Source organism: Apteryx rowi, unplaced genomic scaffold, assembly GCF_003343035.1.
Source record: "Apteryx rowi isolate R43461 unplaced genomic scaffold, aptRow1 scaffold_7, whole genome shotgun sequence".
NCBI lineage: Eukaryota > Metazoa > Chordata > Aves > Apterygiformes > Apterygidae > Apteryx > Apteryx rowi.
This window is the reverse complement of record NW_020450982.1, coordinates 6,232,964-6,257,513: the sequence shown is the minus strand read 5'-3', so window position 1 is coordinate 6,257,513 and position 24,550 is coordinate 6,232,964. Positions and strand designations below refer to the sequence as shown.

General features: G+C 44.4%; 1 protein-coding gene across 2 annotated transcripts in view; it reads left to right on the top strand.

The window, feature by feature from the left end:
- Positions 1-667: 667 nt before the first annotated feature.
- Positions 668-24,550, top strand: part of DMAP1 (DNA methyltransferase 1 associated protein 1) — a 36,493-nt gene continuing 12,610 nt past the window's right edge. For both annotated transcript variants that reach the window (XM_026086719.1, XM_026086718.1), the window contains exons 1-8: positions 668-750; positions 1,056-1,203; positions 4,487-4,578; positions 5,371-5,566; positions 10,182-10,340; positions 11,600-11,767; positions 12,498-12,683; positions 15,766-15,837. In XM_026086719.1, coding sequence (XP_025942504.1) covers positions 1,102-1,203; positions 4,487-4,578; positions 5,371-5,566; positions 10,182-10,340; positions 11,600-11,767; positions 12,498-12,683; positions 15,766-15,837 — 975 coding nt within the window. In that variant the 5' untranslated portion in view covers positions 668-750; positions 1,056-1,101. The remainder of the gene's footprint in view (positions 751-1,055; positions 1,204-4,486; positions 4,579-5,370; positions 5,567-10,181; positions 10,341-11,599; positions 11,768-12,497; positions 12,684-15,765; positions 15,838-24,550) is intronic.

Sequence of the window (24,550 nt, the reverse complement as noted above, 5' to 3'; positions counted from 1 at the left end):
CCCGAGCCGCTCGCCCCGTCAGGGACAAGACCTGTCTTCCACTGCTCCATCCCCAGGGGCKTTTATACACACCGCACGCCCCCACGAGGGTATTTCCCTCCCGCTCTGCACCAGCCGCCCTCCTGGGCCTTGCCAGAGCCCCCCGCAGCTCCTGGCGCCCAGCCGCCAGCCCCTCGGCCCGGGCCGGCTCCCCGCCAGCACCTGGGCCCCACAGGCCCGGCTGCCCACGGCGCCGCCACCACCACGTCCCCAGCCCTAACGGGGCGGCACGTTCACCCCCCGGGCCACCCAGYGCCCCTGCGGCAGAGTCCTCTGGCCGCGCAATTAGTGGCGGCACAATTAGTGTTGGCGCAATGAGCAGGTGTGGGGCAGGGAAGCGGGGTTAATAGGGCCCCCGCTACGGCCAGCGGGACTTGCCCCGTCCAGCCCACTGTGGTTCTCTGCCTTGGGCTGGGTAGTGAGGTTATTGCACCACTACTATTTATGAGCCGCTTGGGCGAGGGGGTGATGTCGGGCCGTGAAGGGCCCAGGGGAGAGGATTTTTGGGGGGGGGGGGAATCTGTCGGGAGCGGGACTCGAACCCGAATCTCGTCATCCCCGCTCCTGCCCCCGCCTCCGAGCTCTGGGGTGCGCTGCCCAAAAGGCTCCGGGCGCTTCCGGGCGCGTCTTGGCGGGACCGGAAGTAGCGCTGCCCGGGCGGGGGTCTTGGTTGCACCGTCCCGGAGCCCGGTGGCTGTGGAGCCGGCGCGGGTGAGAGCGGGAGTGGGACCGGGATGAGGATGAGGATGCTCCGGGGACACCGCCTCCCTAGGGCAGCGCCTCGTCCGGCCCWTGCCCGCTCGGGGTTCCCGGGCCGCCGCGGCGGGCAGGGCCCGGTCGGGCACCGAGACGCCGCGGGCCCGGCCCTGCCCCGGGGGGGGGGCGCGGCCGCCCGCCGTTACCGGCCCCGCGGGAGATGGGGAGTTGGCGTGTGAGTGAATGTGCGTGTCAGTGTGTGGGCATAGCCCTCGCGGGAGGGCTGTGCTGACCCCCGGCCCCGCGGTTTTCCCCGCCAGAGCCGGGCCGACAGGACGGGACGGGCACGCGCGGGCAGGCGGCGAGATGGCGACGGGCGCGGACGTGCGGGACATCCTGGAGCTGGGCGGCGTGGAGTCGGAGAACACGGGCACCATCAACAAAAAGGACATCATCAACTCCGATAAGGTAAAACGCGGCGCTTTAAGGACCTTGTACTCGTTTTCTAGGCACTGACTGGCCTTGGGTGCGATGTCTGAGCTGAATATTTGAAAAAAGATGGAATAAAGTGCATTTTGGCCACAGTCCATTTAGTTTGCGGCTCCCCGAGACTATCTGGAAATGCGTGCAAGGCCTCACTCCCGGACTCTTCCTGTTCTTAGTTAAGTGTGCCATGGCATTTGGGGCAYTATTTAAGCTGGAGCTGTGTGAGTGATGTCCTATGAGCTGGGCCTGACCCCAGGATGATTTTGTCAGGCTCTGAAACTTCCCATTTTGCGGGAAAGTGGGAAGTTTGATTACCATTCTAGCCTCAAAGCAGATAGAAATAATGTAGCATAGTCCTGGTTTTGCAGACAAAAATGTTGTCTGACATAGCCAAATGGTGAATGTTTTCAAACCTTCCTCTTGTGGCAAAGGTGTGTGTCTGGGACTTGGGAGAACTGAGAGAGATTGCCTGTAGGAATGCGGACGAGTTAGTAACCTCTGTTAAGGATGTGCCATTACATGATGCCCCTGTACACTGCTGTATGTTATTTGTTTCTGTATCTTAAATTCAGACAAGGTTTTAGCTGTCCCTTGCTTTGCAAGGTGTTGTGAAGGTTAATTCATAACTAGTTATAAGATGTGGAGATGCTTGGAAATGAGGGGAGAAATGAATTCCCCAAAAGCTCTCTCTCTGTTACAGAGACTGCAGAGATTTGAAGTGAAGCCTGTGTATTGGTGAAATACTACATCCCTGAAAGCACTTCCTAACAGTATTTGCTTGCCTCCACTGAAATGTTTGTTTTTAAAGAGAAGTGTAGTGGTTTGATGTCTTGCTGGGAATAGAGAACTTAGTGTAATTGGTATAACTGAAAACTGATGAGAATCAATAACTTAAAGGTTCAAGTGTTAAAATTCCCAGTTATCAGCTGTTTTGATGGATAGTGCGTGTCCAGTGAGCAGCTCGTAGGCTGGCTTCAGCTTGTGCTGTTGTGCCACTGCCTGCTCAGAGCTGTGCGTTCTTTTGATTTAGATGCATTTGTGTGTTAACTAGTAGAGACCTGAAGAAATACTGATGGAGGCCTGTCTTTCTCTTGAAAGAGAGAATAAGATGGATTTCTCCTTAAATGTGCCTGTCTAATGCAAAGAGAGAAGGGGAGGTGCAATGAGAGTTTGAGGGGAGGAGTACAGAAGACCGCTTGCAGCCATGAGTGAAATATTCTAAATTTCTACAAAGTATAGAAGTTAAATCTGTGATAGAAAAGGATAGCATCCATGGGAAAACTACTCTGTTCTTGGTGTTGTCTGTGGTGGAAGAAGCTGGAGGCATCAGAGCAGATGAGTGATCATGCTGAATGTACTCATGTTGGGAGAGCACAGTGAACCAACCGTCCCAACCAGTATCCCCATGGGTGTGCATGGTCACTGGTGCTCATGGGGTGCTCCCTGTTTCACCTCACACACACATCGGTGAAGGAGCACATGGAGGGCAAGCTAACCTCGTCTTGAATGAAGGATGGTGGTTTCTTAAAATTAAAAGTCAGGGCAAGGTGAGAAAACTATAAATTACTGAGTTAGTACAATAGAAATTTTTTTTTAGAAAATGGAAGGGGGGAGGGGAAATATGTTAGAAATCAATAGTAGATATCTAAGTTTTAAAGTTAGAAAAGGGAAGACATCAGTTTCACTTATCTGGCAAGACTTAGAAAAGGAAGAAAATAAAATGTATGTCTAGAAGAATTAAAAACGAGGAGGAAATTCTTTAAAAGTGTACCAGTCATAGCAAAAGTATAAGCCATTACCACATGGAGAGAGCAGAATTGCTAATAACAATGCAGAACTTGCTCAGGAAATAGTTCTGTTTGGAATTAGAAAAGGAACAGATTGATGCATTTAAATCACACGAGAACGATGAAGTACTTTCCAGTCCATTAGCGACTGAGAATGTTAAAGGGAAACATTACTAGGCATAAAAACATTTGAATCAGCTGGACCAGGTAATTTGTACTCAACTCCTAAAAGAGCTGGCTGAGGTGATCTCTGGCCTGCTGATATTAACTTTCAATAAATCTTGGAACTTTGGGGGAATTCCAGAAGCCGATATTCAAACAGGGTGTCATGGTGACCTGTGGATAACTGCCTTGGTTGGCCTTACATCGCTCCTGAGCAAAGTGATGGACAAGGTAGGAGAAAGGTATTTGATTAGGAGTGAAAAGGTGCTCATATAATGAATGTCTGTCATGATGGTTTTATGGAAAATAGTTGTAGTCCAAGCTGATACAGGTTTTATGGGATTTTGAATTTGCTTGATAAAGGTAACTGTGCAGATTTAATATGATACAGTGCTAAATTTACTATTGCAAAACATTCTGATTTAAAAGTAGGTAGTGATGTGGTAAATAAACAGTTGTAAGTAGTGGCATGGTAAGTAATTACAAAGATAGTACAATTAAACCAAATGCCCTGGACTACTCAGTAAATTCAGCCTGTTCAGATAAAGCGTACCTTAATAATGCAGTTGTTAATGTATCCAYCTGAATCCAAAGTCTATTACTTTATAATTTAAAGTTGTACATGTGGTATGAAAAATGGTGGAATGTATCTTAGAAATCACCAACTCTAAGAAGGATTTAAGGGCCAGATTGAGTTATTTGTCTACCCTAAACAAACTCTGCTTTTAACATTTCAACCCTGTAATGAAGAAGCTATGGCAAAAAGGCTTCGGTATATAAATGGGGGACTTGAGGCAGGGGGAGGTTTTTACATTTGTGAGTGATGCTGATAATTTTGATGTGGCACTACTGTATGAGCACTGCTATCTTTACTTGATCACAGCTGGTAAAAACTGGAGCTGCTGCAGAACAGGGTGACAGAAACTAAGAGTGTGGGAAGACATTCCTTACTGTCTTCTCCAAAAGGTAGAGAAGTCACTTATTATGCATTAAAACCTTCAGGTAGAGACAGTATTTACCTAGTGAAGAAAGGCTTAGTGAATAATAGCTGAAGCCAGATATTGAACTTGGATATTAAGCGCACGTTTTTAACAACGAAGGTGTTTCAGCAGTGATTAGCGCTACCACTGTAAGTGGGCGTGCTCAGTCTTTTGTAGTCTTCCACTTAGAATGAGTACTTCCCTGGAGAAATCCAAGGCGCCTAAAAACAGATGAACAGATAAAATGAAAAACATCACAGGGCACCAGGTTATAAAGCTTAATGTTCCCTCAGAGATTGCCACTTCTGAATCCAAAATTCAAATCTTTTATTTCAGAAAAAATCCAAGAAATCTTCAGAGACATTGACGTTTAAGAGGCCGGAGGGAATGCACCGAGAAGTTTACGCGCTCCTCTACTCTGACAAAAAGTAAGAGCTTACGGTCATCTGCAGGTTGTGGCGTAGCCTGGGCTTTTGGTGGCGGGGCAGCATCCACTTGAAATCGTAGACAGTCTCGCCTCCCGAACGCATTTCTCTTTGTGCTTGGCCCGCTTTTATGCCTCTTGGGATGTACTCTTTCTCTGTGCTGAATTTGAGGGGTTTGGTCTGTGTATGAGATGAAATAGGCACAGGCACAGTAAGCGACTGCAGGAAAGGCAGTGTTTTTATCCTTCCATATCCAATTCTCTCTTATGCACAATTGGAAATAACAACTGCTTTTATTTCTGCAAAAAGAATTCTGCTGCAGCTTGTATTTAGCTTGCAATGGACTGTGCCCTTGCTCCAGAGGTCTCTTGCATTGCCTCCTTTCCAGACGTTTCTTCCTTTCAAACCCATTCCTGGTGTCTATTCTGTCCTCTGATGCATATGATTCTGCATTTATGTATAGTGAATCTTATTTCTCTGGCAGTATGTCATGGTCTCCTCATCCTTTTTACGTCCGTGGGTTTGGTTCTCCTTTAGAGTACATCAGAGTTGATTTAGGGGAGTTTGGAGTTAGGTGCTGTTATATGACTCAAGACCACAGTGTCATGGAGGAGCTGAGCATATTAGTCTTTCACTCTGGGAAGTTCAAAACCTGGAATAAAGTTTAAAATTGGCGTACCCCTTCCCCCCTGCTAAATGTCAGGGTGGCCAAGACCACTCCGAGTCTGAAATCTCTCTGTTTTTTTTCTGGGCTACTTCCTGCTTCTCTTCAGCCAGTGCTTTTCTCCACCACAGGGATGCACCTCCACTGCTTCCAAGTGATACAACTCAGGGTTATCGAACAGTCAAAGCAAAACTGGGGTCCAAGAAAGTTCGCCCTTGGAAATGGATGCCCTTCACCAACCCAGCAAGAAAAGATGGAGCAATGTTCTACCACTGGAGGAGAGCAGCAGAGGAAGGGAAGGACTACCCTTTTGCCAGGTTCAATAAAGTAAGCGGGGGTGCTTTCAAACACCAGCATATAAACAGCAACAGGAAACTACCCTTTGGTCAGCTTCTCGACTGTCCAGATGGGAGGTTCTTTCTTTCAACATGCTAAAGCTGAGTTAGATTTGGCAGTTGCATTTTAAATTGCAGCATGGCTTGCTGCCATGTGACCTTAGACTGTGATGTCTTCAAATCCTTCAGGCTAAGTGGTCTCAGTACATGGTCAGTGCTTGCCAGAGCACCTCCATGTTTCAGGGGCGCTGTGAGCGATTCAGTAAGCAGGCACTGTTCCATCAAATTCAGTTCCTAACCAACATCCTCTCCCTGATTACAGGCTCTGGGTAGTAAAAGATATTCTATTCTGAGTGAGACTTTAAAGTCAGAAGTGTTGTTATCTTGCCCAGTACGAAAAACTTCACTTGCAGCTCCTTGGCCAAAAAGCTGGCTTGCAGCCTCTTGGCTGAATTCCAGCACAGATGATGAATTACATTGTGTTCCCTCTGAAATTGCCCTTATGGTAACAGTGTGGTGCAGTRCCCTGTTCTTTGCATCTTAAGCTGTCACAATGTGGTGTTGTAGTCTCCTGTTGTCTTTGTCCCATATATATCTACTTTGAGTGGTTAGTGCTTTCATGTGTATGCACAAAGGAAACTGTATCAACATTTGTACTTCAAAGTCAAGACCTCAGAAGTTAGGAAGGAGCAGAGTTAGGGTGCCTCCATAATCTAATTTAATTCCCTTCATGATGCAAACTTGTATTGAAGAAAAAAAAAAAGTGTGTGGTCATGTAATTCCACAAAAGCTCTGCTTCTGTATAACTGTTTACAGCATTTTAACTCACAGAACATCAGCACTAACAGAATCTGGTTTCCTGCAGAGTTAAGTGGTTGTTTGACCTTGTATGTTAGAAGGTTCAAGCTCTGACTGATGTTTTTCCTCTTGTTGGGACACTGGTAAGAATCTCCTGTGATATCTCTTCTCTGATGTCTACGGTGGAAGTCTGGAGCATGATTCACTTAGTCAAGGCACCTGCCTAGCTGTCTGTTCAAGGGAAATTTTGGAAATGTAATTGTCTTTAAGACTCTACTGCTCTAACAGTTTTTGGCCAAGTTCAACCAAGTTTATCAGAGGGTGCCACACATGGGTGTTGTAATTATACAATTCTTGTTTCCCTAACTTTATCATGTACTGTGAATTGATGGAGAAAACAGTCATAAGCAAGGCTGCAACCTTTAGATTAGTGGTATAGGCCTCTGCCATCTGCACGTGCACAATTACTTAATAGTAGAAGCAGGCTGTTACCTTTGGTGTGGATCAGTGCTTGAGGGGTAGAAGGCACTGACAAGGAGTTTCGCAGATATTTGCTAATGTCAGAGGAATTTTAGTTATTTTTCTAGACACCTCTGCTGGTTCCTCCTCCCACACTTGATACTTCTGCCCTTATCTCTCGCTGCCTCCCCTTGGCACCAGCCCATTTTCCTGTATAGTCTGTCCCATTGGTCATGCAAGCTCTTTAACACAGCTCCTGCATCATTGCTTGATTGCTCTRTCTTCCCTCTATGCTCCCAGTCTTCCAGCCAGATCCTTACTCTTCACTATGAAACCCAAAATTAAAACTCAGGTTTCACRGTGTACCCTGACCCTTGGTCCAGGAGGTGACATAAGAGTGTAAGAACGCTTCACTGGTGTCAGAGCAAAGGCCTGTTTCAGCCAGTATCCTGTTTCTAACTATCATTAGTAAAGGCTTAGGAAAGGAGTATGAGAATGGGGCAAATGTAGAACATTTCTTGTCAGCTTCTGGCAGTCTTTGGCTTAGGGATTTCTTAACCTGGAGTTTGTGTTTAAGTATCTTTGAAAGATGCATTCAGCACAGAAAGGCCCAGCTGCTTTGTGAAGATCCCGTGGCAATGAGTTCTGCAGGTTAATTCTGCACTGTGCGGAAAGGTGCTTGCTTTTGTTCATTTTAAACTGCTGCCTGGCGTTTCGTTTGGTGCCTCTGAGTTCCTGTGTTACAAGACATAGTGAATTGTCCTTGCTGTGTGCTGCGGTTTCTATAATTTGACATAATCTGCCCTGGCTCACCCTTGTTCTCGAATATGCTTTCTTTTGAAATGGGTGGGCCGGGAGCACACGTTTCAGTTGTGGAAGCATGGTGGATTTATACATTGGCTGTGTCRTCTTTGTTTGTTGTTGTTGTTTTTTTCTAATCGTTTTTACCGTTCAGGTTGTCTTTTCACAACTGCTCAGCACTGTGCTGATGTTTTCACAGAACTGTCTCATGGCTCCAGGATCTTTCCTGAGCAGTTTTAGCTAATTTAATGCTCATCATTGTGTGAGTTTATAGTGTGAATGTAGGACTGAGAGGGGTTTTATGGGCCATTGCATCCTCTTCTCAGCTCTTTCAGGCACTGCAACATCTAGTCCCATTCATAAACTGATCAAGTTGCATCTGAAAAGCAGTTGGGTTTTCCTGCCCCCATGCTTCCTAGGGAAGCTGTTCCAGACTGTCTCTGCTCTGTTGCTCATTTTCAGGTTAAATTTTCCATGTTAAACTGGCATTTCTTTGCAAACCAGTTTCTTTGTCCTTATTTCAGTTGTTCTTTTCTTCCTGTGGGCATTCTTTTCTTTCCATCTAGCACACTTGAAGCCTCCAGTCAGATTCCCTTTCAGGCTTTCTTTGCTAGGCTCCTTTCTCTCCAATCTGCTGAGGGAAGACAAGCTTCCCACCCCATTACTCATCCCAGTTGCTCTCCTTTGTACTTGTTCCCATTTCAGTTCATCTTTCCTGAACATGGGTCAGTGGAGTTGTAGTTGGTATTCCTGGCAAGATCTTGTTGTGTAACTGAAACCCTGCCAGTTTCTGGTGGAAATCCCTTTCTGGGGGTTATATTTACATTTTCATGACTGTGTCATGTTTGAACTCTTAGTCACCCTGTGGTTGGGTCAGGTTTCCCAGCTGATGAGTTCCCATCTTCTCATAGAGGTTCTTGTTCCTAGCTCTCAAGCACTACTGAATCTATTCCCTTTTCTGCTACTCCAGTCTTTGAGGTGTTTCATACAGTGCAAAATTAAATATTGGGTTGCATGGCCACAACATGCTAAAAGCTTGCATGACTTCTGCAGACAATTGAACTAACTCATGAAAGTTACATCTGTCAAGGTTGCCTCACTGTGGAGACTTTTTCTGGCTCAGTAAGCAGACCATAAAAGGCTGAAGAAGTGTTCTGGGGAAACTATTCTCTTTGCTTGTCCTCTTCTCTTCTCTGACCAGGTATCTGCCATCTTCTCTTCCATCCACTGCAGGTGGTCATGCTGGCCATGTCGTGTATTTGTGCTACTCTAGAAAGTACACTTTTTCTTTTACCACTATTTACATTCCTTAGGGCATCTAATAGGATGGCTTTTCTGCTGGTGGAGGTACTTCTTGAATGTAGGGGTGTTGTGTCCCCAAGCAGTATGTTTCATCCTTACATTTCCAGGCCCAGGTGATGGGAGAAAGGCAGTAGATCTAAAGAGACTGATATTTGGAGGCTTAGAGATGCTCCTCTGGGCTATGTGGCATTGGTGAGGATGCTAACTTTCCTGATATAGGACTTTGGAGGGCATAGAGGTGTTGAAGAGTGTGTGCTGTTCACATGCACGTGATGTTTTCTTGCGGAGGCAGGAACTCATCAGACAGAGCAAATTTTGTGTGCAAGGAGTGGGGGGGGGAGGGAGGAAAGCACAAACTTGTTTACACTTTTGTATTACCATATGCTAGGACTTCCCCTAATACAGTGAACATTTCTACTGTTCCCTTAATATTTGTGTGACACTAGTGTTTAGGGTAGAGCCCTTGCAGAGCAGTTCCAGACAGCGGACAGTGGCATGGTTTTGGCCTTTTAGGCACTGGGGATTTGGAGTCGGACCATCATTCAGTCCTGTGGCTTTGCTGGGGAAGGGTGAATGAGGAAGGGAAGGGCAAAATTCTTTACCAAGTTTGTGGCCCTCAGCTGTACTGCACCCAGCCGTTCATATCTTCATGTTTGGTGCAGACAGTGCTGCGAGAGGAAAGTGGGTTTTGTAGCAAAGCAGAAAGTGTGCTAAAGGCTAGGAATCACCCCTTGCCTGTCCCATTCCTCCCACGCAAGTGAGCATGTCCCAACCCAAATAGTCAACTGTCAGAGCAGTTGATGTCAAGGTCGTGGTGATGCTGTATGGGAGGAATGGAGGGAGGCTGGAAGAACCTTGGTTTTGCTCTCAGGTTAGCCTGATAGTTTTGAAAACCTGTTGTCAGGATATGGGCTGGTGACCTCTGCCTGTGTCTGCTATCTGCTGCTGATATCTAAGATTAGCAGAGCTCTAAGGAGCAGGCAGTAGTTCCCAGTAGGCTCTGCAGAACGCCACATTTGCAGCCTTAAGATCACAAGTTGCTCCTTATCAAGGCTTCTGTCTGGTCTGTCATGTTCCTTATCAGTTCCTATGGCTCAGGGTCCTGGCAGTGCCTCCCTGATCGTTTGCCCCCTCCTGTCAGTGCCCTGCTCTTGCTTTTGGCTCTAGTTCCTCAGCCCCTGCTGGCTGGTGGCTAGAGAAGGGCAGCACTGTAAGAGAGCTCCCATGTTTTTCTCYTCCCTTCATAGACAGTGCAGGTACCTGTCTACTCGGAGCAGGAGTATCAGATGTATCTACATGACGATGCATGGACCAAAGCTGAGACAGACCACCTCTTTGACCTGGCTCGGCGTTTTGACCTGCGCTTTGTGGTGATTCATGACCGCTATGATCACCAGCAGTTCAAGGTGAGTCCTGAGGGCCAAGGTGCTGCTAGCAACCTGCTGCTATGGCATGTGCATGGCTTGCTACACTCCAAAGAGCAAATTACCCTTTATATCAACTTAATTAGGGGAAAATAATGAATTATTGGCAGCAAAGAATATTGAATTTCCAGCACAGGGCATTGCTGCTTGCTTTGTTTATAAGTAAATCCACTGTGACTTGCGCTCGTTCCCTGTTGCCTTTTATTAGAAAGTTAGAAGACTTGTTCCTGCCAGGAGAACAGATCATCTCATTCTCTGAAGGGAAGGCAGTTGGGAATTTTGTTTAACTGAGCAGGGTAGGTGTTAGGACTCCCGGGTTCTAGTCTAGGCCCTGGGAGAAGGGTCTTCTAATGGTTCTTGGGGGATTGGGCTCCTGGGTTTTTCCTGATGTTGCTCCTCACTTTTGGTCTGACCTGATGCAGGCTTCTATCATCTCTCCTGTGAAGCAGGCATCATCAGTGGTCAGAAAATGCAACTCTCATGTCAGGATCTTAAATCTCCTCTGACCTCTGAGCTACCTGGTGACACACGAGAACAATGTGCCTCCCATAGAATAGCTCCAAAGGCTGGGGGCTTTTGTTGCACTTTGAATCTCAGATGAAGGGAATGTAGCAAAGTGGAATAACAAGAGTCTGCCTAACTGGGCAGCCCAAACATCTTCAGTGCTTGTAGTAAGGCAACACAGCTCAGATTCTATGTCAGCATAGTGCAGTGATGGGCGGATACTCCAGCAATGAGTTGTTGCAGCTGATACCTTCTTGATCATGGTTCTCAGGACCAGCTCAGAGAGGGCCTCCAGCTTGTATGTCACCAGTCTTGTGGTTAAATCCTAACTTCTCAGCAGAAAGCTCAGACCCTACTCTTTGCTTTGAGAATGGCTCTCTTGTGCATGCTGACTAGAAGAAGCTGCCATCCTCATCTGCCCAAGCCAGCCCTTGCAAGTGAGAGGACTACCATGTCATGTCAATAGCTCTGGTTCTCAGGGTCTTTGAGTAGCTGATGAAGGTATTGTCTCACTGCCTTCTTGGAGAGATGGAGAAGCTAAAGTCCGGAGAGGGAGACTTCTTTCAGGTAGCCCTCTGATCCCACAAGGACTGGCAAGGCTCCCTGCTGATCCTTCTGCCAAGCATCACATCTTAAACCCAATCTGACATCCTTCCTCCAAAGGCCCTTAGCTGGCTGCTGCACAGGTTTTTGATTGGCTCTTTCATAATGTTGTCCTCTTGCAATGTCTTCCACAGAAAAGGTCAGTGGAGGACCTGAAGGAACGCTATTACCACATCTGTGCCAAATTGGCTAATATTCGTGCTGCTCCAGGCACAGACCTGAAAATCCCGGTCTTTGATGCTGGCCATGAGAGACGGAGGAAGGAACAACTGGAAAGGCTGTACAATAGGACACCAGAGCAGGTAACTGGAGGAAGAGACCAGCACTGCCCCAAAAAATTTATGATAAATATATAGGTTGAGTCAGTAGATGGATGAAATAGGCTAGAGGGTGGGAAAGGGAAAGACTGGACAAGGAAACAGCAACGCGTAAGCACTGCTGTTTTTGTGTTCATGCCATTTTAAGGGATACAAAAGTATACTGACTTTTCACAGCATTGTGCTTGCAACTTTAGTATGTGGTGGGTTTTGTTTTCTTGTTTTGTTTTGTTTTCAAACCCTTCTATTTTTGTGCTTTTGTTCTCCCTGTCTGGAGGTGGAATTAGTTGCTTATGGATGTGGCTGAAGGGCAAGGGCGAAATAACAGATGTTGTCATATAGTGCTCCTTTTCCAGGTCCCTTCTCTACTGTACTTTATTGTCCTGTTTCACACAGAACTGCAGTTAGCAAGAAGCAAATCAACTTCTGTTAGTAGATAAAACAAAAAGATTGGGATTGTCAGCACAGTAATTAAGGCAGGATAGAATCTAGTTACCAAGGGGCTAGTTTGTAGACTGGTATTGCCATGGATGCAGGATAAGCCTAGGAAGCATAGTGTGCTCTGCAAATCCGAGTCTTCTGCAGGGTATCAGGCAGGGGAACTTAAAGGCATTCCCAGGCTGGCTTAGAGCAGAGTTGCTATCGCTAGATGGCCCCCTTGTCTTGCTAGGCCTCCTTTACTGTTCTGATTGCCTTTCTGTACTCTGGTCTGCAGGTGGCAGAAGAAGAATATCTCATCCAGGAGCTCCGCAAAATCGAAACGAGGAAGAAAGAAAGGGAAAAGAGAACCCAGGACCTGCAGAAACTCATCACAGCTGCTGACACCACCACTGAGCAGAGACGTGCTGAGCGCAAGGCTCCGAAGAAGAAACTGCCACAGAAGAAGGAGACAGAGAAGCCTGTAAATACTTCTTTTGTTTTTTTCCCTTTGTGCTCTATCTGGGTAATGTTTATTTTCTCCAGCAGTTCTACCAGGATCAGGCTCTCAACTTCTCTTGGGGAGAGAGTGGCTGCTGGCTGCCTTCTGGCAGATATGTTTTCTGTTACTTTTTTGGAAGGCAGAATGGTCTGTGGCAGCACAGTCTAACACAGCTATTTTCAGACTCCCCTGGTGTGCTGTCTGTCCTCCTCCCATTTGATAACTGCTAGTTTAAGTCCCGTTTCCCTTCCCCTCCCTGAGAAATGGGATGAAATGGTGCCAGCCAGCCAGCCTCATGGCAGAGAGAAGCATCTGTCTCCCTGCTTCTCCCAAGGGTGCACCGGTATTGTTGTACAGGTTTGTCCCACAAACTCATTGCCTTTCACCTTCTTTTCCTAGTCCAGGTTTCCCTTTCCTTTCCCACTACTGGATCACAACAGCATCTCCCCTAGGTTGGTACATGTGCCTCTCCTGAGCCTCTGCTGTGATCAGAGCAGCCTTGCTGGGGAACTCCTGTATTTGATGGGGGGATATTACTTTTCATTTCTCCCTGAGCCGAGGTAAAGTTTAAGAAGCCCAGAATAGAGGTTTCAATTCACATTTGATGTTACCTCAACTTCCCTTCCCAGAAAAAGAGGACAGTATGGACTGAACTAAATTCAGCACTTTCAGTAGGAAAGGGCTGTTACAAAATCTCGGATGTTTCCAGCCAGTCCCTAGGAATTCCTGTCCCTCCACATTGTGAGCACAGAGCACGTGTATCATCATCTTCCCAAAGGGTCTGTGCAGAGAGAGGAGAGAAGCAGTGAATGCTAGACAGCTATTGCTTGATGAAGTGTACCCATTAGGCACCACTACCTTAAAACTCTTTTCTTTTTCCCTGAGTAATGAAAATAGTAGCACTGGGGACCTTCTGCTTCTAGCATTAATTCCCTTGAGGGCTGACCTGGTAAAGCTCACCCACTGCTGGCGTATCCCACTCTAAAGAAAGCAGCTTCTCATTGCTTATGAAAAAGGGTAGTGATGGAGAAGGGGACTGGAAAGATGCTGAGGATGCCAAGGTGAGGGAGTCCAGCCCTAAACATTGCCTGCGGGCTGGTGCCTGTCTGCAGGCATGTAATGGATAGGCGCGCCAGGGTGGGCAGGGAAGCAGTTTCTGTTGTTGCACTAGCATCATTTCAACCATGACAGAGTCCATTAGGAGTCAATTACCAACTATAGCCAGGAAATGTTAAGAAAAAAATTGCATTTTAACTAAGAATTTGAATCGGGAGCTGCATCAGCATCATTTCAACAAAGGAAAATCATTTACCAAAGAGTCAATTGAGGTTGAAGCGTTTACAGCATGTACAGGCACGCAAAGCAAAAGAACCCATTTAATTGCTTATGCACCGAGTGCAGTCAGAGTTGGCTCAGCTCAGCCAGAGATCTTGATTTACCCTCACCCCTTGTGTCAAGGTGTCCAGCAACAGGTTTGGAGGGGGAAAGTTTGGGGTGTCTGAGACTCAGCTTTCTTCCACAGGAAGCGGAGAGGATTGGGTTTTGGTTGCAGCCTTCTTTGTCTCTAATAGTCCAAGCTGAGAGGCTGCATCCTACCAAAGATCAAAGTGATTCTCTACAAGTTCATGGGCCCTGTTGATATTTAGGGAATACTTTTTTCCACCATGGTCATGTTGAAAAATCTGTTCATGGGGCCTCTATGTTTATTTGGCTGAACACAGATAACTGTAAAAGATCTGAATGCCTGGCCACGCAGAGTGATTTGCAAGGCATCACCTCAAGACGTACAAATAGTTGGTACAGGTGTAAGAGTCATTGGCAGGGAACATGAAGAGTTAAGTCAGTGTCCTGTAGCATCTCTTATGATCTTGGGGCAACCCTAGGTTGTCTTAGCCCTGTCTGGAATGAGCAAAGAGCAAGCTGCAAAGCCTCTCAGCAGAGAAATGTGGGGCAGCATGGCAAATGCTGTCCCCAGAGGAATTGGGAGATTTGAGATGACTCTTCCTTTTGGAAAGACATGCGATTTAGCATGCATTTCGTAGAGATTGTGGCCACTCATAAATTGAATCATGAGTATGACTGGCCTGTATAGGGGCGCCCACACCATTCAGTGCAAAGGGCCCTGCGGATAGCCCCACTGTATCAACGTGGCTGCCATTCTAGTGAATTGATCCTGCATGCTGTGAACTTTTGAGAATGGTGAAGAGGAGAGATTTCTTCAGTTGAAGCTCTGCGGGCAGTAAAATTCCCTGGTTTAGAAAAAGTGAATACCCTAACTAGTGTTTTGACAGGTATTTTCCCAGTAGTTCTCTGTCCCTTCTTGCTCTTTTTCCAGTATCATCAGAGTGGTTTAATCATTTAAAAGTATGCTCACTTTGTCCTTGCTCAGCAGCACAGGTTTCTAAGGGATTGCATTAATTTTTTTCCATTTAATTCCAGTGCTACTAGATGCTCTGCTCTCTCACAGGAACAGCATTAGACGTTTGCCTTCCTATATCGCTATGCTTAAAATGTGAAGTGTGGAAGAAAGAAAACTGTCTAATGAATGGACAAATGGCAAAATGTGTATAAATAGCATGCCTCCCTGGAGGGAAGCCATCCTTAGGATCTGTACATCCTCGTTAGTGAGCTCACATCTGTGCAGATCAGAGGTTTCTCAGCTCATTCCTTAGAGGGCTTGCAGTGGAAAGCACAGATTTAGGGAAGTATTGGGCTATTTTGATCACTGAACTGGGCCTGAGTTAGATAAGGACAATACTGTGCAAATACGCTTATTTTAGGATTAAGGCTTATGCTTGTGTGGATCAGTGCAAGGATCTGTGGAGAGCAGTGCATTTAAAACAAAAAAGATGAAGAAAAAAAAAAGTCTTGAGCTCTCCAAAGATACTCGAACTAGAGTATTTTTCTCAGTGGGTTTGCCTGGGATTTTCCTCTTTCCTCAGCTGTGACATGTGGCCATGGCAGGTGGTTCTCTGTCACAGGAAACAGTGTTTCCCCTTCATATAGTGTCTGTATCAAATCTTGTGTTTCCTCCATCAACACATCCTGTTTCGATCTCTTTCAGGCTGTTCCTGAGACTGCTGGCATCAAGTTTCCTGACTTCAAATCTGCAGGTGTCACGCTGCGGAGCCAGAGGGTAGGCTGTTCTCCTGGTCCCATGGGGCCTCTGTTAATATCGTTGTCTGCCTGTCTATCTCCTTGTCCGTTCTCCTTTTATAGTTAAAGAAAGTCAAGATCTTGCCTCTAAAATAAGAAAGGAATTCCATAAATGTGGAGACTCAGAAGCCTGGAATGTTGGCTTTGTGAAAGCCAGCTCATCACCTTGCACAGGGGCACCTGAACCTGCTGATGTTTGTTATTCTTGTGCCCACTATGCTGTTAGACACACACGACAGGCCCGAGTGGAGCTGTCTAGGCCAAACAGAGCTTGCAGCCGAATGTAATAGGCCTCCTAGAGTGTGTGTGTTAATAGATCAGAAGGTGCCTTTAAGAACTGGATGTTCAGGTTGTGACTTGAAAAAGAGACAGACATAAATGCATACGATTGTGAACCTTCATCTTTCCATTATCTAACTTCAGAAAATATTTTTGGGGAAAAATCCCTACGTTCTTTTTCTCCCTTTATTCATTCTGTCATACATACACCCCTGAGAAATGAACTTTCTTGCTGTTTTATCTGCAAGGCTTGAGGTCTGTCTCTTAGTGACAGGTTTTGGGATACTGAGTCAGTTAAACCTGCCTGTCTGGCTGAATGTTTTCAGAGGGGCTTTGATAGCAAATTCCTGTTTGCCCAGTACAAATGCATTTTTTTTTTCCTGGCCAAATAAAATAATCCTTAGTTGCTTTATTGAAGCAATGGTGGATAAGTAGGTTTCTTGCTGTGCACCCTCATTTGGCATAGTAATTTTCTAGATCATTTTAAAAGAATTTTTTTATGGGATGTTCTTTTGATGTCAGAATAGTTTCAGATCTTGTTGGGAATGCTCTGGGGCTGTTAATAGCAATGTGTTGGTTTAACGTATAGGTGCATGTGCATGAGAGGTGGTACRCGTCAGCAAGGTCACTGCTGGGGGCCCCCTTTATTAAGCAAGTGCAACCATCTGCAGGTTACCTGTGTGAACAAGGGGTTACAACCTTGAGGAAGTCAAAAACCCCAGCAAGTGCTGGGCAAGATTGCAGTGCACATGTTGAGATTTACGGAGATGTGGCAGATATGCTCTCCAGCACTAAGATAAATAGAGTAATTTATGGAGATTGATTTGGGTTTTGAAAACTAATAAGTGATGGTTGATCTTTTCTATTTTTTCCTCCCCGGAAAGATAAGCTGAGCAATAACCTGTCAGTGATGGAACCATGTGGCAAAGCCAGCAGCCTTTTTGCCTGCCAAACAGGCTAATTCAGCTCCCAGCCTTTGTGGAAAATGGGTGCTATCTGCTTCTCCCTGTCTCTTTTTAATGCTCGCAAAATGTAGCAGTAAGCTGAGGCAGGGCAGTTTGAATCATCAACTTTCAGCCTGCTACTGAGATGACCTAGAACTACTTCCTCTGCTCTGCTTGAAACTTTTAAATCAACATTGTTATTAGAAGTGCTAGTGATCTGCAAATTGCAAAAGGTTGCAAATCACTGATCTAGCTGAGAAAACAACACTTTATTGGTTGGGAATGTGAGTCCATCCTAGCAAACTGAGTTCATTTGTGGCCTTTAGTCAGTCACCTGGCTTCCTTATTCAAGCCTTCCCTGTTTTTAAAAAGGGAGCTGATAGACTCCCTTGCTTCACATATGGGTGATGGGGAGAATTAATTACATGAGGTCAGTAAAAGCCTTTTGAACTGGTGAGAGATGCTGAAATGCTAAGTGGTATAAAGTAGAACTAACAATCTATGCTAATCTGAGTATTTTAGTTGTGTGATTTACATGGCAAACGTACAAACCAATGATGTGGAATTGATAAGGGTAAGAGCTGGCTGGGGCTGGGTGAGGGACTGGTGTGCTGTGCTGGAAACTCCTGTATTCTGGCAACATTCGGTGTAAGATGTCTTGCCCTGAGCACATTGGAGAATGATTTCTAAAGGCTTGTGACATCCTGCAGTAAGTTCTTTTGCCTGAGGACCTAAAAGGTTCCTCACCTAAAGGCTTCTATTGTCCTCTTTTATTTTGTACTTTACTACCCTACTTTACGCCTTGGTAGTTAGGTGAAGTTGGATTTTGCACTGAGATCAGGGATTCAACCTCTGTCATGTGTGAAAAATGTACCATATCATCCCCAGAATGACAGTACTTACTCTTTGATTAGAGGGATTCTTCCTTTTTTCTGAGGATTTACAATTAGTCCGTTAACATGAGTTAAAATTAATTTACAGAAATGAGTCCTTGAAGAAAAAGTTAGCAGTCTATGTTCAATTTAATTTGTTCCCAGTAGTTTTCCTGACAGTAGCCCAGGCTTTCCAATTCCCTCTGTAGTTAAAACTTACAAAAATCTTATGCACAAGCTGAATTTGAAGACTTTTTTTTCCCACTAGAATTAATGGTCACTTACAGCCATTATTCTTCAAAACTGAAAGTTTCTCCTTCAGCAGATGCTGAAGAATAATCTTCTCCAGTGAATTCCACAAGCTGCCTTCTTTCACAGTGGTTTCAGTCTCCTATTGTTCTCCATAGGGCTGTGGCCACAGGCAAAGAAGACCCCAGCCCCTGTGCCCTTGCTCTGCATGGGATTTCCCCTCTGCCTCCTGACAGCACAGATTGCAAGTTTTCACTAATGGCGATGGGAAGCTGGGCATTATGAAGAGCTTCATCGTAATTCAAGGCAGTGTATTGCCTTGGTGCAACTGAGAACAGTAGGCAGTAGCAGACGTTTTGGAAGAGAGTAAACCTTTTACGAGTTTCTTGAAAAGGAATTTTGCACTATTACCTTTGCTGTTAGTAAAATTGTGTTATGAAAATAACACAATCAGAAATACATTATTAATCCTAAGTGTTACTTCTAGAAAACTTCCTGTTGCACCAGATCTGCTCAGCTGGGATGGCAGAAGGCCAAAGAGCCAGAGGAAATGAGAGATGAGTAGGGAATTTGTACAGGGAAAGGAGAGGAAGAAACTAAAGGGAAAGCAGGGAGCTACAAGGAAAACTTTGCTGAGGATGGACATGCCTGGAGGGAAGGAAAATTAGAGCTGTTGAATCTTTTCCAGGACCCAGACAAGCTGGCAATACCACACATTTGTGATCTAGGCATGGTGTTGCTGCTATAGGGCAGAGCTGAGTTTGTTTTGAACTCACTGCAGTGTTTCTATACCATGTCACGTTTAGCTTTCTTTTAAGCTTAACTAACTCTGACTTTGACTTTCTTGTGTTCAGAGTACTTGGATTGTGATACTTAAAATCTTGTCAGTGTGCTTTATCTTAAAATGCTCATCTGCTCTCTCAGCCTTATCTGGGAATTTTCAGTTATGATTGTGTTAGTGCTGTTGAACTGCTGCAGTAGTCCTTTTAAAAATGATGATGCTGAATGGAAAAGGTGGGCAGTTGTCCCTATTCCTGCATTTTTGAGGTATGAGTCGGTGTCCTTGCTTTGTTGTTATGGGTTTTGAAACAAAGGAACTGGAAGAGAATCAACTGAGTGATGTCCCATTTGGTAACAAAACAAAACTCCAAGATGAGAAGGAGTTTGCAGAGATCTTGAACCCACAGGCTGCACTGAGGGATGCTCCAGCTCAGTTGTTCACAGCCAGCCCCCTCCCACCAGAAAAGGCTTCCAGCCAGCAACTGCCTGCCTGCTAACCAGCACCTTGCAGACAAATTACCAGTCAGACCAATTAAAAAAGAAGCAGGGGAAGGAAAACTTTAAGTACAGCTTTAGTACCCATTGATTCAAATATGCACCCTCACCAGCTTTTAAATATTTACTAGCCAGCAGAACATTTTTTAGCATTGATTAATGAGTTAGAATTTACTGGGGGGGGGGGGAGACTTTTTTTTTTTCCTTGGAGTAGGAGCTGGATGCTTACTGCAAGCTCCAAGATGAATGACACTCCTAGTGAAGGATGGGGTTGTGTGTATGTGTTTAGACATGTTTATTCTTTATATTTGATCTGACCCACAATTAAATGGCCAGCCACACTGCCTGTTTATTCTGCATCGGAGGCTGTTGGCTCTGTTCCTTCCCTGTCATTAATGCAAATCCAGACCTCATCAGCTGTGAACATGTGAAACATCTGTCTGTCCTCCTGTGATCAATAATGTCCCTTCAGAGCTGTGGAAGCAGTTATATAAAATACCAGTTATTTTTTTTTGGATTTGATAAATTTAACTACTTGGAGCAATTAATAATTTATTTGTTTTGTATTGATTGCACTCTAAGGCATCTTGGTAAGATAATCTGATGGTGATCAGCACACTCTTATTAGGTAGAAAGTTTATGTTTCCAGGTCTGAACTTCCCATGGATTAGTTAGCTGAAATGTGCTTGTTGCTTCTGTTAGCAGTTTTTCAGTAGTGAAGTTGTAAATTGTGCACTCCACAAGCRAGTGGGTGAGAGCAATTTCTGTGGGAAGCCTGACAGAGGTGTGGAGGGAGGATAGTATCCTCATTTCTGTGAACAGGAGTTAATGAACAAATGGTGTGGGCTGGATGAAATTCAGGTTGTGGCATTGCCATCTATTTGTTGTATTATGTGTGATTTATTTAGGGTTAAGTGAGTGCTGGTGCATTTCCTAATCAAATGTGTGTCTCTAAAGAATGAAATGAGATGGAAACATTGGCATGTTTATTTTAAAGAGGACAATAAAAGGATACAAAATGTTGAATGAACTAGAGAAGGTGAATCCAACACTTCTCTTCCTCTGTTCTCATTCTTAACTAAACAGAGGGGCAGTTAATGTTAAGTTGCTATAAGGAAATGCCTCTGTCACCTTGTCTGTGGAACTCTCTGCTGTGGGGGAGCATCCAGAACGCAGCCTTGGTAGGCTGGGCTCTCAGGTGTAAGGAGAGCACTTTGCGTACAGAAATGGCATCTTAAAATAAATACAAGTTTTGGAAAGGACACTTCTTCCCCAGGAATTGGTTTGTTCCATCTGATGAAGAGGGGTTTTTGGTCTGTTGATGACTTCTTAGTATCCTAAGGTAGATGTGTTGCTACTTTTGTTGAATCATTAGGTACCAAATACTGTCCGTGCAGTACTGGCCCCAGAGACCTTCATTCTTGACAGTCCACCAGTCCTTGATGGATTTGAGAAACCCTTACTTGGTCACCTCCATATGCCTGTAATGACRCAGTCTTGGGTGTCGTTCTTCAGATAATCTGATTGTCTGTAACTTGTGTGTAGCATTCTGTGTGTTACTTTTTAAATTCTTTCATTAGCTTAACCAGTATCATGATTGGAGTGTAATTAGTGGCTTTGTTTTGAATTTTTGTACCTGTTGTGTGAGCGTAGTTTCAGTTAAATTGTTTAAGGGGAAGGCAATATCAAATTTTTTGCTACAATTTCTTGGGTTTGTGTCTGATTTGGAAGTTTACATGATGTTCCTGTACCATGTGAAACCGTGGTCACACTTCCCCTCCTAAGGCCTTCTTTGGAGCACTCCCATAAGCATAGCACACACTTYTCTGTGCTCTTCATTTGTTTCAGTTAGATACAACCTGGAAGCTGCAGCTCTTTCAGTTTCCTGCAGTCACCTCTACAGGTCTCAGCTTTGTTCAACACCTGCAGCGAGAGGCAGTTGTAGGATTATCTGGGAATCAACAGATCTCCTAAAGCAAAGTACTGTAGTGTCACACTGGTTATGTGCTTTTAAAACAAAATACCGTCTAGTAAAAGTGTTCTATGCAGTTCTTTCTCCTACACCACATATTTCACTGTTTATTTTCTCTCTACGCAGATATTTTCCATAGTCCTTTTACATTTGTGTTACCAGAATTGCACTGTATTTACTTAAAGAGTATTTAAGGGAAAGTAAATATCAAAATTGGTAAATGGCAGATATGATTACTTCACTTGCCAGAAGATGACTATCTTCTAGACAGCAGGCAGTCCTGGCAAGGTATGAGTTCTTCTGGTCTTCTCAGATGTCTTGTTTCTTGTCACAGCCTGTATGTCAGATTTGGAGAAAAGTGACTCTGTCTCCAGGTCAGCAGCTGTCGCTCATGCTACTTCCAAGTCATTCTCATTTTAGGCCACTTGTACTGGGTCAAAGCAATCTGTACCCCTTTCCTGGGGGAGAAGGTGGGAGAGCAGAAAACCTTGAAGATCTTGTTACCTGCACTGGTGAAAATCCATCATGCTGAGACACTGACACTCCAGGGCCTTCGATTCCTTTAGAAACGGTCCCTCAGCTTTAGCCCTTGAATTGGTGCTGTAGATGCATTAATGTTTATAGCATCAAGGAGCTGCTACCTTGCAATGTGGCTGAGTGTTTGTACTTCTCCGGAATCTATTGGTCTCCCTCATCCTTGACTAAACTTTTACTAGGTATGTTCCTCTAAATGGTAAAACAGGTTTAATTTACATGGAGAATTTTACTAGTACAGAGTTTATATGTTTGCACAAATGATTTGGGAATTTGTGAGATGTGTCTAACTTTAGTTCAAAAAAAATCTGAAATAATTATGTAAGTTGATATAGAAATATTTTCTTCTTAAAGTATTGGTTTATTTAGCACTAAGCCTCATTGATAGAGGAAGCTAATGGTCATGTGCCATCCCAAAGTGATCACTGTGTGTTTAATCTGTTATGTAGCATAGTAGAGATGGCATGGAAGTATGATTAACCGTGTTTTTATTTTTACCTGTTCTAAATCTTAGTCTGACAGATCAGCAGCACTGATATAAAACCTGGAGTTTATGGCTTTAAGCTGGGACTGGGGGAAGCATGTACATGCATTGAGGCAGAGAATACCTGTGCAACTTCTAACTAACTTTTCCAACTTTTCCGTATATCCATTGCAATTACACATCCACCTTTCATTTTAGCACTTTAGTTCTGAGCAGTTAAGCATTTCAAAATTCCAGAAATATGCACTTTCAAATTGAAAGAGTAGTAGTCTACTCAACTCACTGAAATTGAATTTATCTCTCCTTTTTTAATTCCAGAGCTTTCAGGCTAACATACTTAATATGGCTCCTTCCTTCTCTGAGTCTTGCGACTCTGCAGAAGTGAAAGCTCTCTGCTCCTGCAGAGTAGAACCATGCAGCCAGGGAAAGGTTGACCACCTTTCCCTATTTTAAGCCAGACAATGCAAAAAAACATTATTTATTTGAAATTTTATTGCTCCCTCCTCCTAGGAATTCTCTAAGCAATTCGGGATTCTTAAAGACATCCATGAAGAAGGTGCCTATCGAGAAAGTTTTCATGAATTGCTGCTGAATTCATGAAGAAAGTGGTTTTCATTGTCAGTAAGCTGTATTATAATGCTGAATAACACTACTGGTTTATAGCTCTACAGATAAAGGTCAGATGTATGGAGTTCTTAGGAATAATGGTTATAGGACAGTCACATTGTTTAGGGTTAGGGAAAGGTGTGTTTGAGGGAAAGATTATCTCCAAACTGAATAAAAGGGAGTGAAGTGCAGGGTCAGGGAGGGTGCATGTGAAATGTCTGAATAACCATTGATTAATCATTTAAAGAGATTGTATTTTGATGAGAGACCAAACAAGAGGCTTCAGCACCAAAGTGGAATTTTTGGAAAGTTGTGAGTATGAAAAATGGAGCGTTTATGAGCAAAGTTGTAAATTGAGAGCCGATCATTTAAGATTACCATGTAGATGTGATCACATGTGGAACATAGCTGAATCTCTCCTTGCAGATCCCACAAACCTGTCCCATTCCTAGTGCAGATCCAGTATCAATCTCTGCTTGTTGAGTAGTGAAGCTGTAACACATAACAGGGCACTGTGTTGCAAGCTTTGCTATTACTTAGACTTCATTACTCTTCCAAAATATTCTAAATACATGTACCAGTAAGCTTAAAACTATTATAAATCATTAAAACCAGATGACACACAAAGCCAAATGAATCAGGTTTATTGGGGGGGGCATATCCTCAGTTATTTCTTATCGTGTTTGTTCATTTAATGAATTTTGCCAATTAGCAATTAATTTGCAGTAGGTCTCCTAGTCATTAGTGTGAATTAGCAAGATTTTGTTGGCGGTATGTCTGAACAGAAATAAAGGCATAGAAAATCCTGTGTCATCCAAAAGCTCAAGGGTACTCAGCTGTGAGACCCTCTGCAGAAATCAAAACAGTCGGGACCAATTCCTATTCTCTCTCTCCCTACAATGAAAGTGAGGTGGATGCTCTGTTAGTCTATTTAAGCTGGGTAGCCCAATTCCTGATCAGTGCCCTTTTCTCTGGGGGAGAGCAGACTGTATCAGTATCGATGTACTTTGTGCCTCTCAGGCCAAGTGCTTTAATGTGCAGGCAGAGGTTGTGTCTCCCAGGATCAGGCAAAGCTTCCTCCGTCTAGGGAAGCCCTGGTACGGGGGCTTCATGATGTTGATTCACACAATTTTCTGTAGCTCTTTATTTATTTTTCTCCTGATACACGCGGTTCATGTGTTTAATGCAGGTTGTTTATAGCAAGGACAAAGGATTGCAGTCCTTAAATCAAAAGCGATGTTGGTGTAATTATAAGCACAGGCTGGTGTAGCAAAGAGGGCTGTAGGGAGAGGTTGTAAAAGGACAAGAGCATCCAAAATATAGTAACCTCAAAAATCCCAGCTAATCAGTTTTCTGACTAGAGCAATCTGTTTCCCAGGTATTATTATTATATGGGGATTTAAAAGATAATAAATAACAATAATAGTCTAGTATGAGGCAGGAAAGAAAAGGGCAAATGCCATTCACCTCGGATGCAG